Here is a 14,746-nt window from a genome sequence, read left to right on the forward strand (position 1 = left end):
AAAAGTGTATCACTGTGTTATTGTTCCAGTTATTGTGGTCTGGAAAATAACCACCTGTAGGGTTAATGCAGCTGGGAATGGAGGGTGAGGAAAACCTGCCCTGCTTCATATGTAGTGCAGATGGCTTTTTCTTCTCCTTTCCTGCCTGCTCACTTGACCTGCCCATTGCAGACAGCCTGCAGGTGGAATGGGAAGAGTTTTCCCAATGTACACGTAATTCTGCTTCACCCCACATTATGCACATGTGTGGGAAAGGGAGCTGTGAAAAGTACCTGGCTGCTCCCTCCCTTTTTCTCCATAAAAGAACGGGCCTCCAACTTCCAAATGCTTCTTTTTAACACATGCTGGTGCCTCTGGTTTCCCTGTGAGCCTGCTCATCTGTTACAGCTGTTAAAACCCCTGCTCCAAACACAAAATGTCATTCACCCGTAACTGTACATGTGCTTCATTTGGGATCTGCACACTCAGACCTTTTAAGTTGTTCTCTTTAAGACAGGATTTTTTTTTTCTTAGTCTTTCTCTTGCTGTGTTGTTTGATTTTTCACATATTCTTAGACCTCCATAGTAGAGGTATTTACAGAGGAACAACTGCAGCAGATGTTTATAGTTCAGTAATAGCTCGGACTTTGATTTTGAATGAATAGCATAACTTCAGCATTTTTCCCCTTTTTTCCCAATAATTGACAGGAGATAGTGTTTGCCTTATTTCATCAAATATCAAATCATATGTTATGAGATATAGTAGTTCTAACTACTGTCATTGACTGCTCTACTTAGGGTTCAAACTTTCTTGAATATTTCTAGCTACCTGGTCTAAAAGCCACATTGTAGCCTTGAGTTTTACTGTTCATTGCAATTATTTTAGTTTCTTCCAAACTGATTTCTCTGCAAATTTTTTGTGTTTCCCTCTGGCTGCCTCTATTTCTGTCCTGTTTTTATGAACTGACCAGAAAGAAGCACTGTGTTTCTGTTTGGTCTGAAATGAACTGAGGTTCTAGTGCCTTTGTTCACAGCTATTACTCATTGATGAATGCTGGTCCCTTTGGTGACTGTAGTTCTTCTAAGAGAGGTCTTCACTGAGCTGGCCTCAGGGCTCCTCCAGGCTTTTATTGAGAGTTGAGTTAATTTAGAACTCTTCAAAATAGTATAAATATTATAAATAAGTATCAGTGTGCAGACAAACCTGAAATGGGTGCTTATTAGTACATGGGATTTGTAAATCAAAACAAATAGGACCAATGAATGAATGGTTTTTGGTCTTAATTTTTGGGGTATTGCCTCCAAATCAGAAGGGCTTACCAATCCTATTTACAAGTACGTAAAATTTGGTGAGAGCCTTTCTGGAAATTTCAAAGGTGCTTACATCTGTGAGAATCCAGCCTGTACTGATAAACCACAGCCTATACTGAGGGATGCTTAGGCCTGACTTGGTGTCCTTGAGTATACCATTGATGCAGTTGTAAGTGGTAGTCTCTGGCTGGCAGCAGTGCAAAAACTGAAATGTTAGCAAGTTGATGCCATTTTTCCTTAGTTTCTCTTCTCTTAAGATTGGCAGATTTCCCAATAGAGATGATTTAAAAAAAAACCCAAACCCCAACATGCTCCTCTCTTTAAACAATGAGTATAAACTGGTCTTTGGGAAGTTTATTCCCTGCTCTCCAGGGCCATTTGTGGCACTGGGGAGAGAATAGAGAAAACCAAAAACGTTTGAAGAACAAAGAACATCTTTGTGTGTACTTCAGCCTTCATGAGCTCTCTGAAATTGCATGTTTCTCATTAGACTTATTCATCTGATTATCTTCTCAAGACCTTTCCCTGTCTGCTTCCTGCTGTAGTGTGTAACCACTCTCTATTTTGTACACCACCAGTACTGCCCATGGACTTGTACCTGCAACACTTGCCTGGTTTGGGAGTTTTTAATTCCATTCAGTGCAGAGCTTTGCAGAGTGACAAAGCCACAGAGTTCAGGTGTGGGAGGTGTTGTTTCAAGTACAGCCCCAGACTAAGATAAACACTTCTAGAAACTACCTTCTCTTTAGTGTCTTGAGCTGTGATCTCCCCTGGAGCAAGTGACCATGAGTGCCCCTTTGGCTACCTGCTGTAGCATGGAGTTGTGCACACCTCCTCTCCAGCCCACTCCTCACCTCATCACTTGACTCCATGTGTGGAGTCACACTGAACTGGGAAAACATGAGAAAGGATGGGCAGGGAAAACCAGGCACCTTTAATCAAGTAGGTTTGGTATTAAAATAAGTGTTTTCTGAGTTGCCTGGAGTTTCACACTCAAGAGAGGCTATAGAAAAATTCAAAGATGTAGTTTAACTGTTTGGCAGTATCTCTTTAACTGGTAACATCTCTTCTTCTCAAATTTTTGCCCCTGGCAGTCTATAAAACAAATTGAGGCTAATTGAATAGGAGCCATATGTGTGATAATTAATTGGGAATGTATTCTGATTCAGTGCTCTGTAGTTCCCTGCTGAGTTAAAGATGCATTCACTACTCCAATTCACTGAATCATTCTAAGAGGACAGACTAAAAACAGAAGGGAGACATCAGAAAGGGAATGCATGCTGAGATCAGGAGGAACACAAGTGGAGATCAAAACTGTAAGTGGCATAAATGGAAAGGAAAAGAGAAAGGGGTGGGTGGGCAGAAAGGAAAAGGCATGCACTGAAGTATCTGAGGGGGTAACCCAATATGCATGGGTAAGCAGGAACTCAGACCTACAAAGGAGAAGAAATCATGAGCATGGTAGAGGAGAGCTTTTAAATATGTATTTGGAAAGGAAGGAAGCAACAGGATGTGAAAGACAATAATAGACTTCCATCAGAAATAGGGTACATGTAGTGTTGTAGGAGTGTGTGTGGATATACAGTGGCATTAAAGGTTTATAATGCTGTTCATCTAGTCATTAGCTTCCAAATTATGTAAATCTAATGAGATCAAGTTAACTCATAAAATTTCTGTCATGTCAAATATTGGGAATCCCTTGAAATGGGTCTTCATAAGAATAAGTGTTCTTAGCAAGTGTTCATCCATTCACTTGGATATCATAGATCACGTTCTGTGTTGATTTAACTGAATCAAACATTTAGGGGCAAACTGAAGTTTGGGGTACTAAACCTAAACTTTACATTCAAGGAAATGCTTATTCAAGCCACTTTTGTTAAAATGTGAAAACTGGTATTCACCAAGTGTAACCATTCTAACCAAGGTCATAAGACACGTTGTGCACAGGTAGCAGTTCATGCTGCAGCATGCATGGATCTTGGTTGTCTCCTGATCTGCAAAAGTATGCAGTGGACCCAGGTTGCCTTGGGGCTTGTAAGAGCAAAATGTGAACCATCTCTTCTTTCTGAGATAGTACAAAATGCAGAATTGTGTCACCATTGCAACTGAGGATTGCCTCTGAAACTTTGTGCCAGTTGAGACTGGGTAAATACTGAATGAAAGCTGGTGGGATTTTTTTCTTTCTTTAAAGTCCTTTGACTAGCAGTATTTGCTCTCAAAATATCAGAGATGTTTTCAGTCTGAAGAGTACTGTAGAGGATACTAAGACGAATGCTGTAAATTATTAACATTCTCAACAATTCTTGTAGTTAAAAAAACCCCAGGAGTGTTGAAAGTTATCCCTCTTTTAGACTGGATTTTGTACAACTGCACAGTAGCAGTAAGATTTTTGTTGTTCTTCAATGTCACTGATGCTGCATTTGCATGTTGTAGCACTGGAATGGCTTGGTTAGCTTCTGTTTTGTCTCCCTTCATCTTTTGGTGAGAAATGTGGATATGGAAAACCCTGCAGTGAACTAACCTAGTGTTTCTGACACAGGCTTTCTTTAGGAGACCAGTCTTTGTCTTGGTCTTGTATTTCCTCATACTTTCTTGCCATTTCTAGGTTATAATTTTATTATTAAGCAATCACATTGAGTCTGAAAGTGAGAATTAAAGTATCTTAAATATATGCTATTATAATATTGCACACTGAAAAAGCATGAAAACACTTTGTTATCAGCAGTAATAATATCAAGAATGAATTCTGAAATGCCTTTTTATCCTTTCCTCCTTTTATGATGTTTAAACAATGTTTCTTTCTTTGTGTGGAGTAAAGGAGAAAAACATCTTGGCCTCATTTGCTGAATCAGTTCCAAACATTTGTTTTGGTTTTGTTTTTTTTCCCCCCGTCTGTTGTCACTCTCTATGGTGAAAACTTCAGCAGGACATTTCTCATCACCTCCTTTCTACTCTCCATCTTCTTTCAGTTTCTCAGGCTTTTGTTGCTTCACTCACAGGCCCATCAGTGCAGAGCCCAAGTGAATCAGTCTTGTGGAGCTCCTTTCCCAGGGCTGGGCACAGCCCTTTTTCACCTTTCCTATAAGGTTTATGTTGGCTCATAGTAGGAACAACAGAAGAACAACACTCATATGTACTATTTCAGATACCTGTATTTGTGTAAAGTTATTAACACATTTGCTTTTAAATTAAAAGCATTTGTTTCAACTGCAGACAGCGAGGTCCAGCGGTGAAGCAGAGTCCTGTGCTAAGCCCATCCTTAGAGGAACCTGGACCAGGATCTTGACCTTTTTTACATCCTCAAGAGTGCACACAAAAAACCTCTGTGCAGTTGCATAATCTTTCCACTTATAAAGCTTCTTCTATTGTGTAGTAAAAAATAATCTGATGACAGTAATTCTTTTAAAAGGAAAAGCATACTTAGACAAGGGGAAAGAAATTAAATAAGACAAAAGCAGGAATATTTATGGCATTTTAGTAAAGCATTAGTGAGTATTTGCAGATGCTTAAATCACCTTGTTTACAAATAAGAGATTAATTCCCCAGCTAAACCTTTGAATGTCAGAGCACTAAGGTAGGCTGTTTAACCTATGTTTGGGCACTCAGCTTTTGATCTCAAGTTTGCACCTCACAATTTCATCTCCCTTGCTGCAGAAGTGTAGAAACTTCCAGACAGGTGTTGGAATATGCCAAATAAACATGCTGAGTCATCTCAGCAGATGACTCTGGTTTTATCACTCACTTAAACAAACCACAGCAACAAAAAAACCAACCCAAAACCTCCAAAATATTAGAAAAACAGACAGACCACAAAAAACCTCAAACAAACCCAAGAAGCCTCAAAATCAGTTGCAAAAAACTTTTTAAGAAAGTGAAGAAATTCTAAGAATGGGAAGTGTTATTGATAATAAGACCTTTCTATGTTTTAAAAGGATGCTTCTACTGTGCTGTCTTTAACAACTGAGACGTTTTATACCTTGGACCTCCCACAGTTTCCTAGTGTGCAACCAAAGACACTTTCTATTGTTGTTAGATAAAGCAAAGGCCCAGTCAGGGAAAGAGAGGAGGAAGAAAGCCTAAAGAATAAAAATTGGATGGAGTGATCAGGAAGGAAAAATTGCTTTCACTTTTAAGAGATCCCTCTTTTTAAATGTGAGCTAAACCCAAGTTGTATCTTCCATGCAGCTGCCCAGAAAACCTGGGCAGGGTCATGCACGAAGAGGCTGTCAGCCCTTGCTGTTAAAACCACACTGAAATCATTCTGTCTTTCAGATGAAATTGATTTAAAACTACTTCAGTGTCCTTCCTCTTCCAATTAATATAATTGTTTTTACCTCTGGTGTCCTTCAAATACTGATGGATGCCTGCTTATTCTGCCATGTCATTCTCGTCCTGCCTCACATTGTAGACAACTGTTAACTGTGTTTTTAATGCTGAGCCTTTGTTTATAGAGCCAGCAGCATTAGGCATTCACAGGAAAATACTGAAGATTTTTTTTCCAGATTCTCATGAATAATCATAGGGCTGCAGTACAGTAAAGTTTCTCTCTTTTAAATTTGCCTGTTAGATGTCATCGAAAAGTAGATTAAAATTCATTGGACACAGACAAAGAAAAACTTTGGATCAACCCTAGAAAGGCATCTCTGCATCTCCCAGAGGGAAACTGCTTTTCTTTGTTTTCTTCTCTTTCAAAGTAGAGATCCTCTTCTACACAGCAGGAATCCTGGAAATCTTGAATTTGTGTTTTGGGGAAAAACTCAGCAGCAGCAGGGCAGATAGAACAGCTGGAATTTCATTTTGATCTTCTGGAAATAACGATTTATTTAGCATTATTAAATCAGCAATGATTTATTTATTTTCCTCAATTTACCTGGTTCTCAATATACTCTCTATATTCCCCAGACTGCCTTAATCCTCCTCAGCCTTTTTTCTATCTTTCTAAGGAAATTGGGAAACTGAAGTGGGAGGAGAGAATATAGGGAGTTTGGGAAAGAGAATATAGGAAGTGACTTAATTTTTTTGCAAAAGGAAGCAATAATTTTAATGCCATGAACAGTGCTACACAAACCAGTGGGTTATCCCAGTGTCTATGCAAATGGGGGATTAAAAGACCATGAAATAGATATTTCAGGAACTAAGCAGGATGTTGGCTTTAAAATTGCTGAAGACTTAGCTGAAGACAGTCCAACACAATCACTTTTTCTCTAGGGCAATTGCTGGAGGTACAGTACTTGGTTTGCATAAAATAATGCAATTCGGGAAGAAATTCAATTAATGAGCTAATTATCACATTGGATGAGTGGTAACGACCAAATATCAAGTAAGAGGCCACTGGAGGAAAGCCCAAATCACCTACTAATCCCAAAAGTTCACAGTGAGAGGTCCTGGTTGAGAAGTAAAGGTGTTGCTGGTTTGATTGTTAGGTGTAGTGGATTATAGTTTAATCCCATGCAAATTCCCATTGCCTTCAAGAAGACACAAACACAGCTTTGGTTACTAATAATTGTAGAAGACTTTTAAAATCCAGAATTGATTACCTGACAAACATTTATTCAACTAAGTTGAATTTTAGCACAGAAGTTTGCTTTATGAACTGTATATATTACCCCTGGTCTTAAAATTGAAATAAAATTATACCTCATAATTATAGCTGAGTTTTTCTAGTAGTGTCTGAAAAGGTAAATTCTTATCTCATGTCTCAAGGCAAATGTTTTAGCTGCTAAACAAAGCCTTAATGGAGCCTTATTTTGCTTTGTTGGGTTTTTTTTGTTTGTGAGAGCTGTTCTATTTTCTTCCCTTTTTCCCAGTCAGGCTGCATCATCTATCTTGGAGTGTCCCAAAGCACTTGTGATTTTCCCTGATTGTTTAATGCATCTTTCTGTCAAATGAAAAAAATAAGAGAGGGAGGGGAAGAAATAGACCCAGAGCTCTGTGCTGGGCAAAAGAATTCCTGTTTATTATAGATTAGAATTTTCTGAAGTATTGGTTGATTTTATGGGTCTCAATGTGCCTCCAGAACAGAAATGGTAAGAAACTGGGGTAAAGAATAGTATTAACTTTTTCCTTACACTACCACACTGACTTCAGAGGAACTGAAAGTTAATAAAGCGTCTCATAATCTTAAAACATGCACATTTGGAAATCAGCAGTGTTTTCCTGCTGAGAATAGAAAATTGATTGAATTCCACAACCTAATGTTTATGCTTACTTTTGCATATGCAGGTGGATATATATCAGGGTGGAAGAATTCTGACAACCTTTTTATAATAAAATGATTCTTTATATTCTGAACTGCTTAGAAGGACCTTCCCCCCCATTACCATTTTTTGTTGAATAGGAAATTATAATTGCAGTTACAATGAGCTGAGCCAAACAGAAGCAGGAAGATAAATAATGCTTCAAATAAGATGCTAATATATGTAGATAATATACTAATATTAATTACAAATAATTTAAATTACAAATAATTTTAATTAATACTTATTTTCTCAATCTTACTTTTTGCTAAGTAGAGAACGTGCCTTTTTAAAGAAAAAAATTCCTTTTTAAATAAAAAAATTGCTTTTGGTAGGAAGTAGAACGAAAGCAAATCTGTTCCTCTTCTGTCTACTACATGGAAACCTGTGTGCAATTTTTCTGTTGGTCAGTTTTCCACAACTTTTTTGGGGATGCTGCAGGGAATGGATGAAAAGACTTTGTAACACATCAGTGGCATCCTTCTTCCAGCTGGATTCAGCGTGAAGTAACTCACAAAATCCTGCAAACCAGTACTGAGTCTCTGCTGTATTTCAAAGACAACATTATCTTTACATCATCCTTTTTCAGGGTTACTTAAGCTGTTTGAAAACATCCCTTAGAAGCGATCCCTCTTTGCTGCTGTCTTCCTTGGGGCATGTCTGCAGTTTCACAGTGAATAGTTAAATTCAGGCTGTGGAGGTTGACTGGCCCATCCCCAGCCTGTTTAAAATCTCCTCTGGCCCCTCTGCTCCCCATGCCACCAGCCAGACCCCAGCCAGTCCCACCCAGCCATGCCAGTCTCACTGCAGTTCCACCAGGGACATGATGAGGGCCACACCTGGCTGTCTCCCTTGGATCCCATGCCAGGGAAAGTGGTGGTGTGGCTCTTCTCCCCTGTGCTTGCAGGCCTTCGTACAGGTGAGCCCTCTCCACTGTCACATGTAACCTTATGCTTGACTCCTGTTTGGGCCTTTTCCTGGTTTTGCTTTAATCTCATTTTCCAATGAATGAGAGATCACATTTACATATTTGATAGATAGGTAGGTCTTCTGTTAAGGCTAGTGATTGAGGGAAAAACTTTTGAGGTAATATTCTTAATGAAGTGTCCTGAAATCCTTATATACCCGTGCCAGAGCAGTATTTCAAGGAAATTGATGTTAACTGTAGCATTTTTCATTAGCCAGAGTTCCACTTTTACCCCAACTACCCCTGGGTGCCTGGGAGATGCTTTGGACTTGGTGTTGAATATTCCTACTCACCACAGCAATCATTCTCTTCTGTTTAGCACATGCTGGCCCACACTGATTTACTCATTCCTTATTTTCTTGTTTTAGTAGTGTCTTTTGTTGCAGGTAATAATACAAGCTCAATCCAATCTACCTTTTTAGTTGCCTTCTCTTCTGTAATAATTTTTCCTATGTTGTTTATATTCCACTGCTACAGTGAAAATACTGACTAGGGAATGTGCTATTCATAAGGGTGACAGGGTTAGTGCCTCTATGAACTAAGCCCCTCTAATTTACTCTTTTTCAAGCAATAAGAATGACCAGGGACTCTCCTGTTGCTGCCTAGCTAAATATGAAACTAAGTAAAGTATTCCACACCCATAGAAATCTTTTCACTGAAAGAAAACTCCTTGAGTCCAGCTGTTTCCCTTAAGGCTTAGAAGGAAAGAAAGACTGATTAAATATTCTTTCTATTCACTGTTTTGGTGGCACCTGGCTGATCTGTTTCTGGAGCCAGTTCAATTATTTAAGTACATAGTGTTGTGTCAGGTGTCAAATTCTGAATGTGCCCCACAAGAAGGAAAATAGGCAGAAAGAATGTGCTGATAAGCTACAGTATTAATAGCAATACTGACCTGAAATAACTATATATGCCTGACAAATGGACTAGTGTGAGCTGGCTAGTTATGTAAGCACAAAATGAAGAAGTGTTAAACAAAGAAAGTGTTTATTGTGAGAATTGTTTATTTTAAAAAAAAGAATTGGCTGTAAACATGTCTTTATTTCCAGCACCAAAAGATCAGACCATTCCAACACCAGACTGGCAATTCAGATTGAAAAGGATGCAGGTATGGCCTGGAACTTTGGGTGTCTTGTTTGATTTGCAAAATATGATATATTACACTGGTGAGGCTTTGCTGGGAAAGCTAAGAGATGCAAAGGGTTTAAGTATTGTGTGTACAAACCAGAGCATTTTAAATGTAGCAGAGCAGTTGAAGTCGTGTGACCCAATGAGTAAATTTATTCCTCGGTTATGTGTAGCTTATCAGAGAAAGCTGCTGGACTGCCAATTGTTTGATTAATCATAGCACTGGTGTTTGTGTGGAATATGCAGCAGCCACCCTATCTAGGCTCAGAGGTCAGCTGTGGGCAAGGAAAGGTTTTGGAAAAAAAGCAGCAAGTTAGAGGTGCCCCTACCACTGAGCAGTTTGGGCTGACAGGTATCTGCTCTTCCCTGGAGAGAAACCTTTTTGAGAGGGGGGAGAAGGGAAGTTGGAAAACTTGCAAGAGGAAGAAGTAGGAAAGATGGTGGGCTGCTCTGCTGGGTGTCAGTGCATTAAATGAGCACCAATCTATGCCATGCAAAGCAACTTCCCAGGCCACACTGAGTGGTTCCTGTGGGACAAATGAGAGCAGATTTTTGGCACATCAGTGGACACAGAGGACATGTGGTATGTCAGCTGGTCCTCTTCACTGCCTGGTGGGACAGAGCTCTTTTTGGGCAGAACTGATACCAGTGTCACATGCCCAAATCCTATCCCAGTGAGAGAGGCCAAGGTTTAATATATAGGGTTTTTTCACTTCAGTATTCTGTGGCCAATTTTATGTTGCTCACAGGGATGGCCAGGGTTGTATTGTAGAGTTAGAAGTTTACATTTTATTGGTAGCTGTGTGACCAAAGTATTACAAAATCTCAGGAAAAACATTCTGATTTAAGCATATGTTCTGAATTAATAATGATTTTTCGTTTCTTTAAATTAAGAGTAGTATGTAGACATTAACTTAGCATTGCAGAGACTTTTAGTGGGGCCAAGAAATTCTTACTGTTGTAAATTCTGGAGGTTATTTGATAGAATCTGAAATATGTGTTATCACTAATGTGATCTTTGATTTACAATATTGTTCATATTAACCTGATTGTTTGAAGGGCTACCTAGGAAATGTAGATTGTATAAAGTATCAGGAAGATATCATCTAGCTAGAGGAAGAAAATTTAAGTAGAAATGAAAAAGAACATAAAATTTTATCAAGAATGGTTTTGTATAATTTTTTTTTACAAATGTATGCTGCTTTGGTTGTAGGGAATGATGACAATAATCTCAACTCCATTTTTTATGAGCATTTGACAAGATCTCTGCAGGAGTCTCTTTGTGGAGATTTGATCCTGGGCCGCTGGGGAAACTACAACACAGGAGACTGTTTTATTCTGGCATCAGATTATTTAAATGCCTTTGTGCACTTGATCGAAATTGGAAATGGCCTTGTCACCTTTCAGCTCAGAGGGCTCGAATTTCGAGGTAAGGATCTGTGATGATTTAAATAGCAACAAAACCAGCAATAAATCTTCTCTGTCTTTTTAATCTTTCACAAATCTCTAGTAGGATGTAGAGTTTGAGCATCTTTTTCTTTCTACTCATCTGTCTGAAAGCTTGGTTCTTCTTTGTATTGTTATGTGAATGTTGTTTTGAAGTCTAGATGTTAAGAAATTTGGAGCCATGTGCTGCAGTATCATAAGACTTTCAGAAAGTCTTGTTGCGTGGTTTGCTTTGTTCACAGATCTTTTGAGTAATGCTTGAGTTATGTTTTCAGATTATTTGTTTTCCTCCAACCCAAACCCCCTTGTCTTTAAAAAACAAACAAACAAAAACCAAACAAAAACAGAAGAACAACAACAAAAAAAAACTAAAGTAAGACTCCCTTTCATGGAAAATATCCTGTGTCAAACCATGCAAGAAGGTGGTGCTGAGATGGTCTCTGTCACACTAGCACACTAGAACAGCAGAGTATAATCAAGGTGACTCCTCAACAAGGTTGAGTGTGAGAAAATAAGTGACAGACTGGTTCTTTGAATGTACTTAAGTGTGGGAGGATTAGAGTAAGAAGCAACACGTGTGGGCTCAAGTCTTGACTCTGTGACAGACTCCATATAGGATGTTGAATAGGTTGTGGTGAATGCTTCATGTTCACTTTCCCTCACTGGGGATGAAGATAACACTCTTGTGTCCTCGGCAAAGTTACGTGGAAATAAAACAGTAAATCCCTGAAACAGCTTGGTATTATAGTACCTCATGAGATGCCTATTCAGAACAAATGCAAATTGTGAGGAAAAACAAGTGGAAAGAAGAAAGATAATTTATCAGCCTTATAATTTTGTGTTGTTTTTGATGATTGTTGAGGAATACGTGGTCATGTGTGTGTGGTTCTGAGGTTTGCTTCAACTTCCAAGAGATCTATGCAAGTATTTTGTATTCATCTTCTCCTTGGGTGTCCCTAAGTGGTGCTGCTGTGTCTGGGATAGGTACTTGCAGTCTAACTTCCAAAATTTATCTTTGCTGATCATCCTTTTGTGTTAAAATAGTTCAGTGTGGGATTTGAAACAGAGGAAAGAAATCTTGTTCCCGCTTAAATTACAGGAATTTTGTGAGGTGTTTTTTCTTTATGCACCTTACTGCTGGATCCCTCTCTACCATCATCATCACTAGGCAGTAGAAGGAAAGTAAATATTGGAAACAGATGAAAGCATATGAGAGGATGCTCAAGCCATGTGCTAGCTGGATGAAAAGATCAGGAACCTAGCAGACAGGCATAATGAACTGGAAGTTGAATGGGGAACAACTGGGTAGTTTTGTTGCAAAGTGGTTTGGGGAGACTTTCTTTGACGTTGAGCCAGGATCATTCACAACCAGCAGGTGCCATTTGGCACCTGGATCTGAGAGCAGAGCTCAAAAATTGCAGTGTGCCACCTGTCGAGGCATCTCTGTATTCCCTAAAATCACAGTTTAAGTAATTAAATGTGTCTGAAAATTGACCTTTCCATGCAGATTGCCTAATGCTGTTCAGTGTTAATTAACTGTAGTTAATACTGTTTTACTTTGTGAAAAGATCCAGCATGTCTGCCAGATGCAACAGCTCTTTCAATTCAGCTGGGGCTGGGTCCCCCCAGCCTCTCGTGCCTTTCATAGACTGCTATTGAGAACCAGCTGAGTTCCCAAGAGGAATATCCTCTTTCCCAGTCTTTCTTGCACTCCTCAGAGGGAGGCTGGCATCCTGCAAAGCATCACCTCTTTCTTATCTGAGTCTTTGATGGGCCTGGACCAAGAGAGCAGCAACAGACTGAACTGGAAAGTAATGCCAATTGCTGGAGGTGGAGAGGAGTGAGGGAATGGTTTCACCTGGATTATCTCATCCTCAGTACAAATTTAGTTCCCTATACCTCCTCACCCTCTAAGTATCACTGGGGAAAGAGACTGCTCAATACTAGAGGAGGAAGTAGTAGGAAATAGGAGAAAAATGGACTCTCTCTCTTCTCTGAACCCACTGGATAATCTTATTCCAAGAATATGACAAAATTTGTGGTTATTTTGTGTCCTCACAGGCATGGTATGTAAGGAAGTTTTCTCTGGTTTTCAGAGTATTTGGTAAAGGAGTTGTTATGGGAACAGGAGCTAGGAGTGTGTGTATTGTTATTCCACTGCTTGGTCTGGAACAGAGAAACCATGCAGGGTTGAATAAAGGAATTTACCTGAGACAAAACCAGCTCAAACATGTAGCATTTGCTATGTCATGGGATGACTGAGCCCCACTGGACTGTGCAGAAGGAGTGCCAGAGATATCTCACAAATTACAAGTCTGCTTAAGGATGGAACAGGAGAAGCAAAGCAGCCCAGAGAGGAGCCAAACACAAGCCAGGTAAGGAAGCCTGGATCTGCCTTATGCAGACTATAACAAAAGCCTCGTGGACACCAAAATGTGAGCAGATAATCTGCTGTGTGTCTAGTGGAGACTTCCTGGGGTGATGTGCTGACACCAGGGGGTTGTTTGTGTCCCCAGGTAACCCATGAAGGCTGATGTGCTTTAGATAAACTATGCTGCAGAACTGTGCCCTTCCTGTATGTGGTTTGTCCTTCTGCCAACAAGGAGCTGGGCTGCTCTGGTGGGGCTGCAGGCCACAGGGGCACTCAGGCACTAGTCTGAGAAAAAGGAGCTAGAGGGGCTGACCTGAATGCAGAAGTTTATAAGGGGTTGAACCAAGGCTATTCAAAGGAAGTTGTGTGAAAGCTGAGACTGAAATTCTGCCTTGGAAGGCATTTTTTTCTCCTTCCCTTCCATAGGATTGCTGCCTGCAGGGACAGGAAGGTAGAGCAGGCTTCCACCAAGCAGCACCAAGAGACATCTCCTGTGTGGATGGGCACGTTCTTCCTCAGTGCAAATCTTGCAGAAGGCTGGTGAATACAGCCTGAATACTGAATATAGTCAGAATTCTTTCTGCAGGGTGAGAGTCTGTGTGGAACTGCCCTGGAAGAAGCTGATGGTTTACAAAGTCAAGTAGCAGTTGTTAAATAGCACAAACTGCTTTGGGCATCCTGCATTCCTATATTTAGTTGTCTGGTTTTTTACACTGCACTGTTTTTTCACAGGGGACCCTAATTCCTTTGATTGTATGGAATGGGGTTTCCCACAAGAGGGAGAAAAGGGCTAGAGGAGGAACTTGTAATCTGCAATTTCTGAGCTTTGGCTGCTTAACTTCAATTTCAAACAAGTAATTTTAGTTGAGGGCCCCAAAAATCTGCTGTTTCTTAAATAGGAAATCTGTGTTTGCTTTGGAAATGAGTGAATCACAACAGTGTTTTCTGTGACTGTTTTCTGTTTATGACTAAACCAAAAGCAATATTTGCACTGTGGAGCTCTGAATATTACTATGGGTGTTTCTCCTTGTGGTAGCTGAAAGGCTCTGCTGGCAATACTGGTAGTGCCCTAAGTGGGGGTCACAGAGCCTTCTGAATTTAAGGAGGTACTTGCTGCCTCCCCAGTTTGCAGTCCATCCTTATTGAAATTTGGCATTGTAAGTGACTGATCCAGATGCCTTTCTGTTTGTAATAGAAGCATTTTTCTCAGCTTTTAAATGAAAAAACAAACCCAAACAAATGCCTGCAGGCAGCATAAGAAGGTACAGACAGAGCAGACTGAAAGAAAAGAGTCAGCAAATCTGGGAT

The 14,746-nt window shown here is 39.8% G+C and overlaps 1 protein-coding gene across 1 annotated transcript in view; it reads left to right on the forward strand.

Annotated features, from left to right (window-relative positions):
- The window catches only part of PCNX2 (pecanex 2), a 148,286-nt gene that overhangs the window by 99,979 nt on the left and 33,561 nt on the right, over positions 1-14,746 (forward strand). Inside the window, exons 24-25 of the mRNA XM_079297526.1 lie at positions 9,543-9,601; positions 10,835-11,050. Of these exons, the coding sequence (XP_079153652.1) occupies positions 9,543-9,601; positions 10,835-11,050 (275 nt within the window). The remainder of the gene's footprint in view (positions 1-9,542; positions 9,602-10,834; positions 11,051-14,746) is intronic.

The sequence above is a fragment of the Erithacus rubecula genome, assembly GCF_903797595.1.
Source record: "Erithacus rubecula genome assembly, chromosome: 2".
Lineage (NCBI taxonomy): Eukaryota > Metazoa > Chordata > Aves > Passeriformes > Muscicapidae > Erithacus > Erithacus rubecula.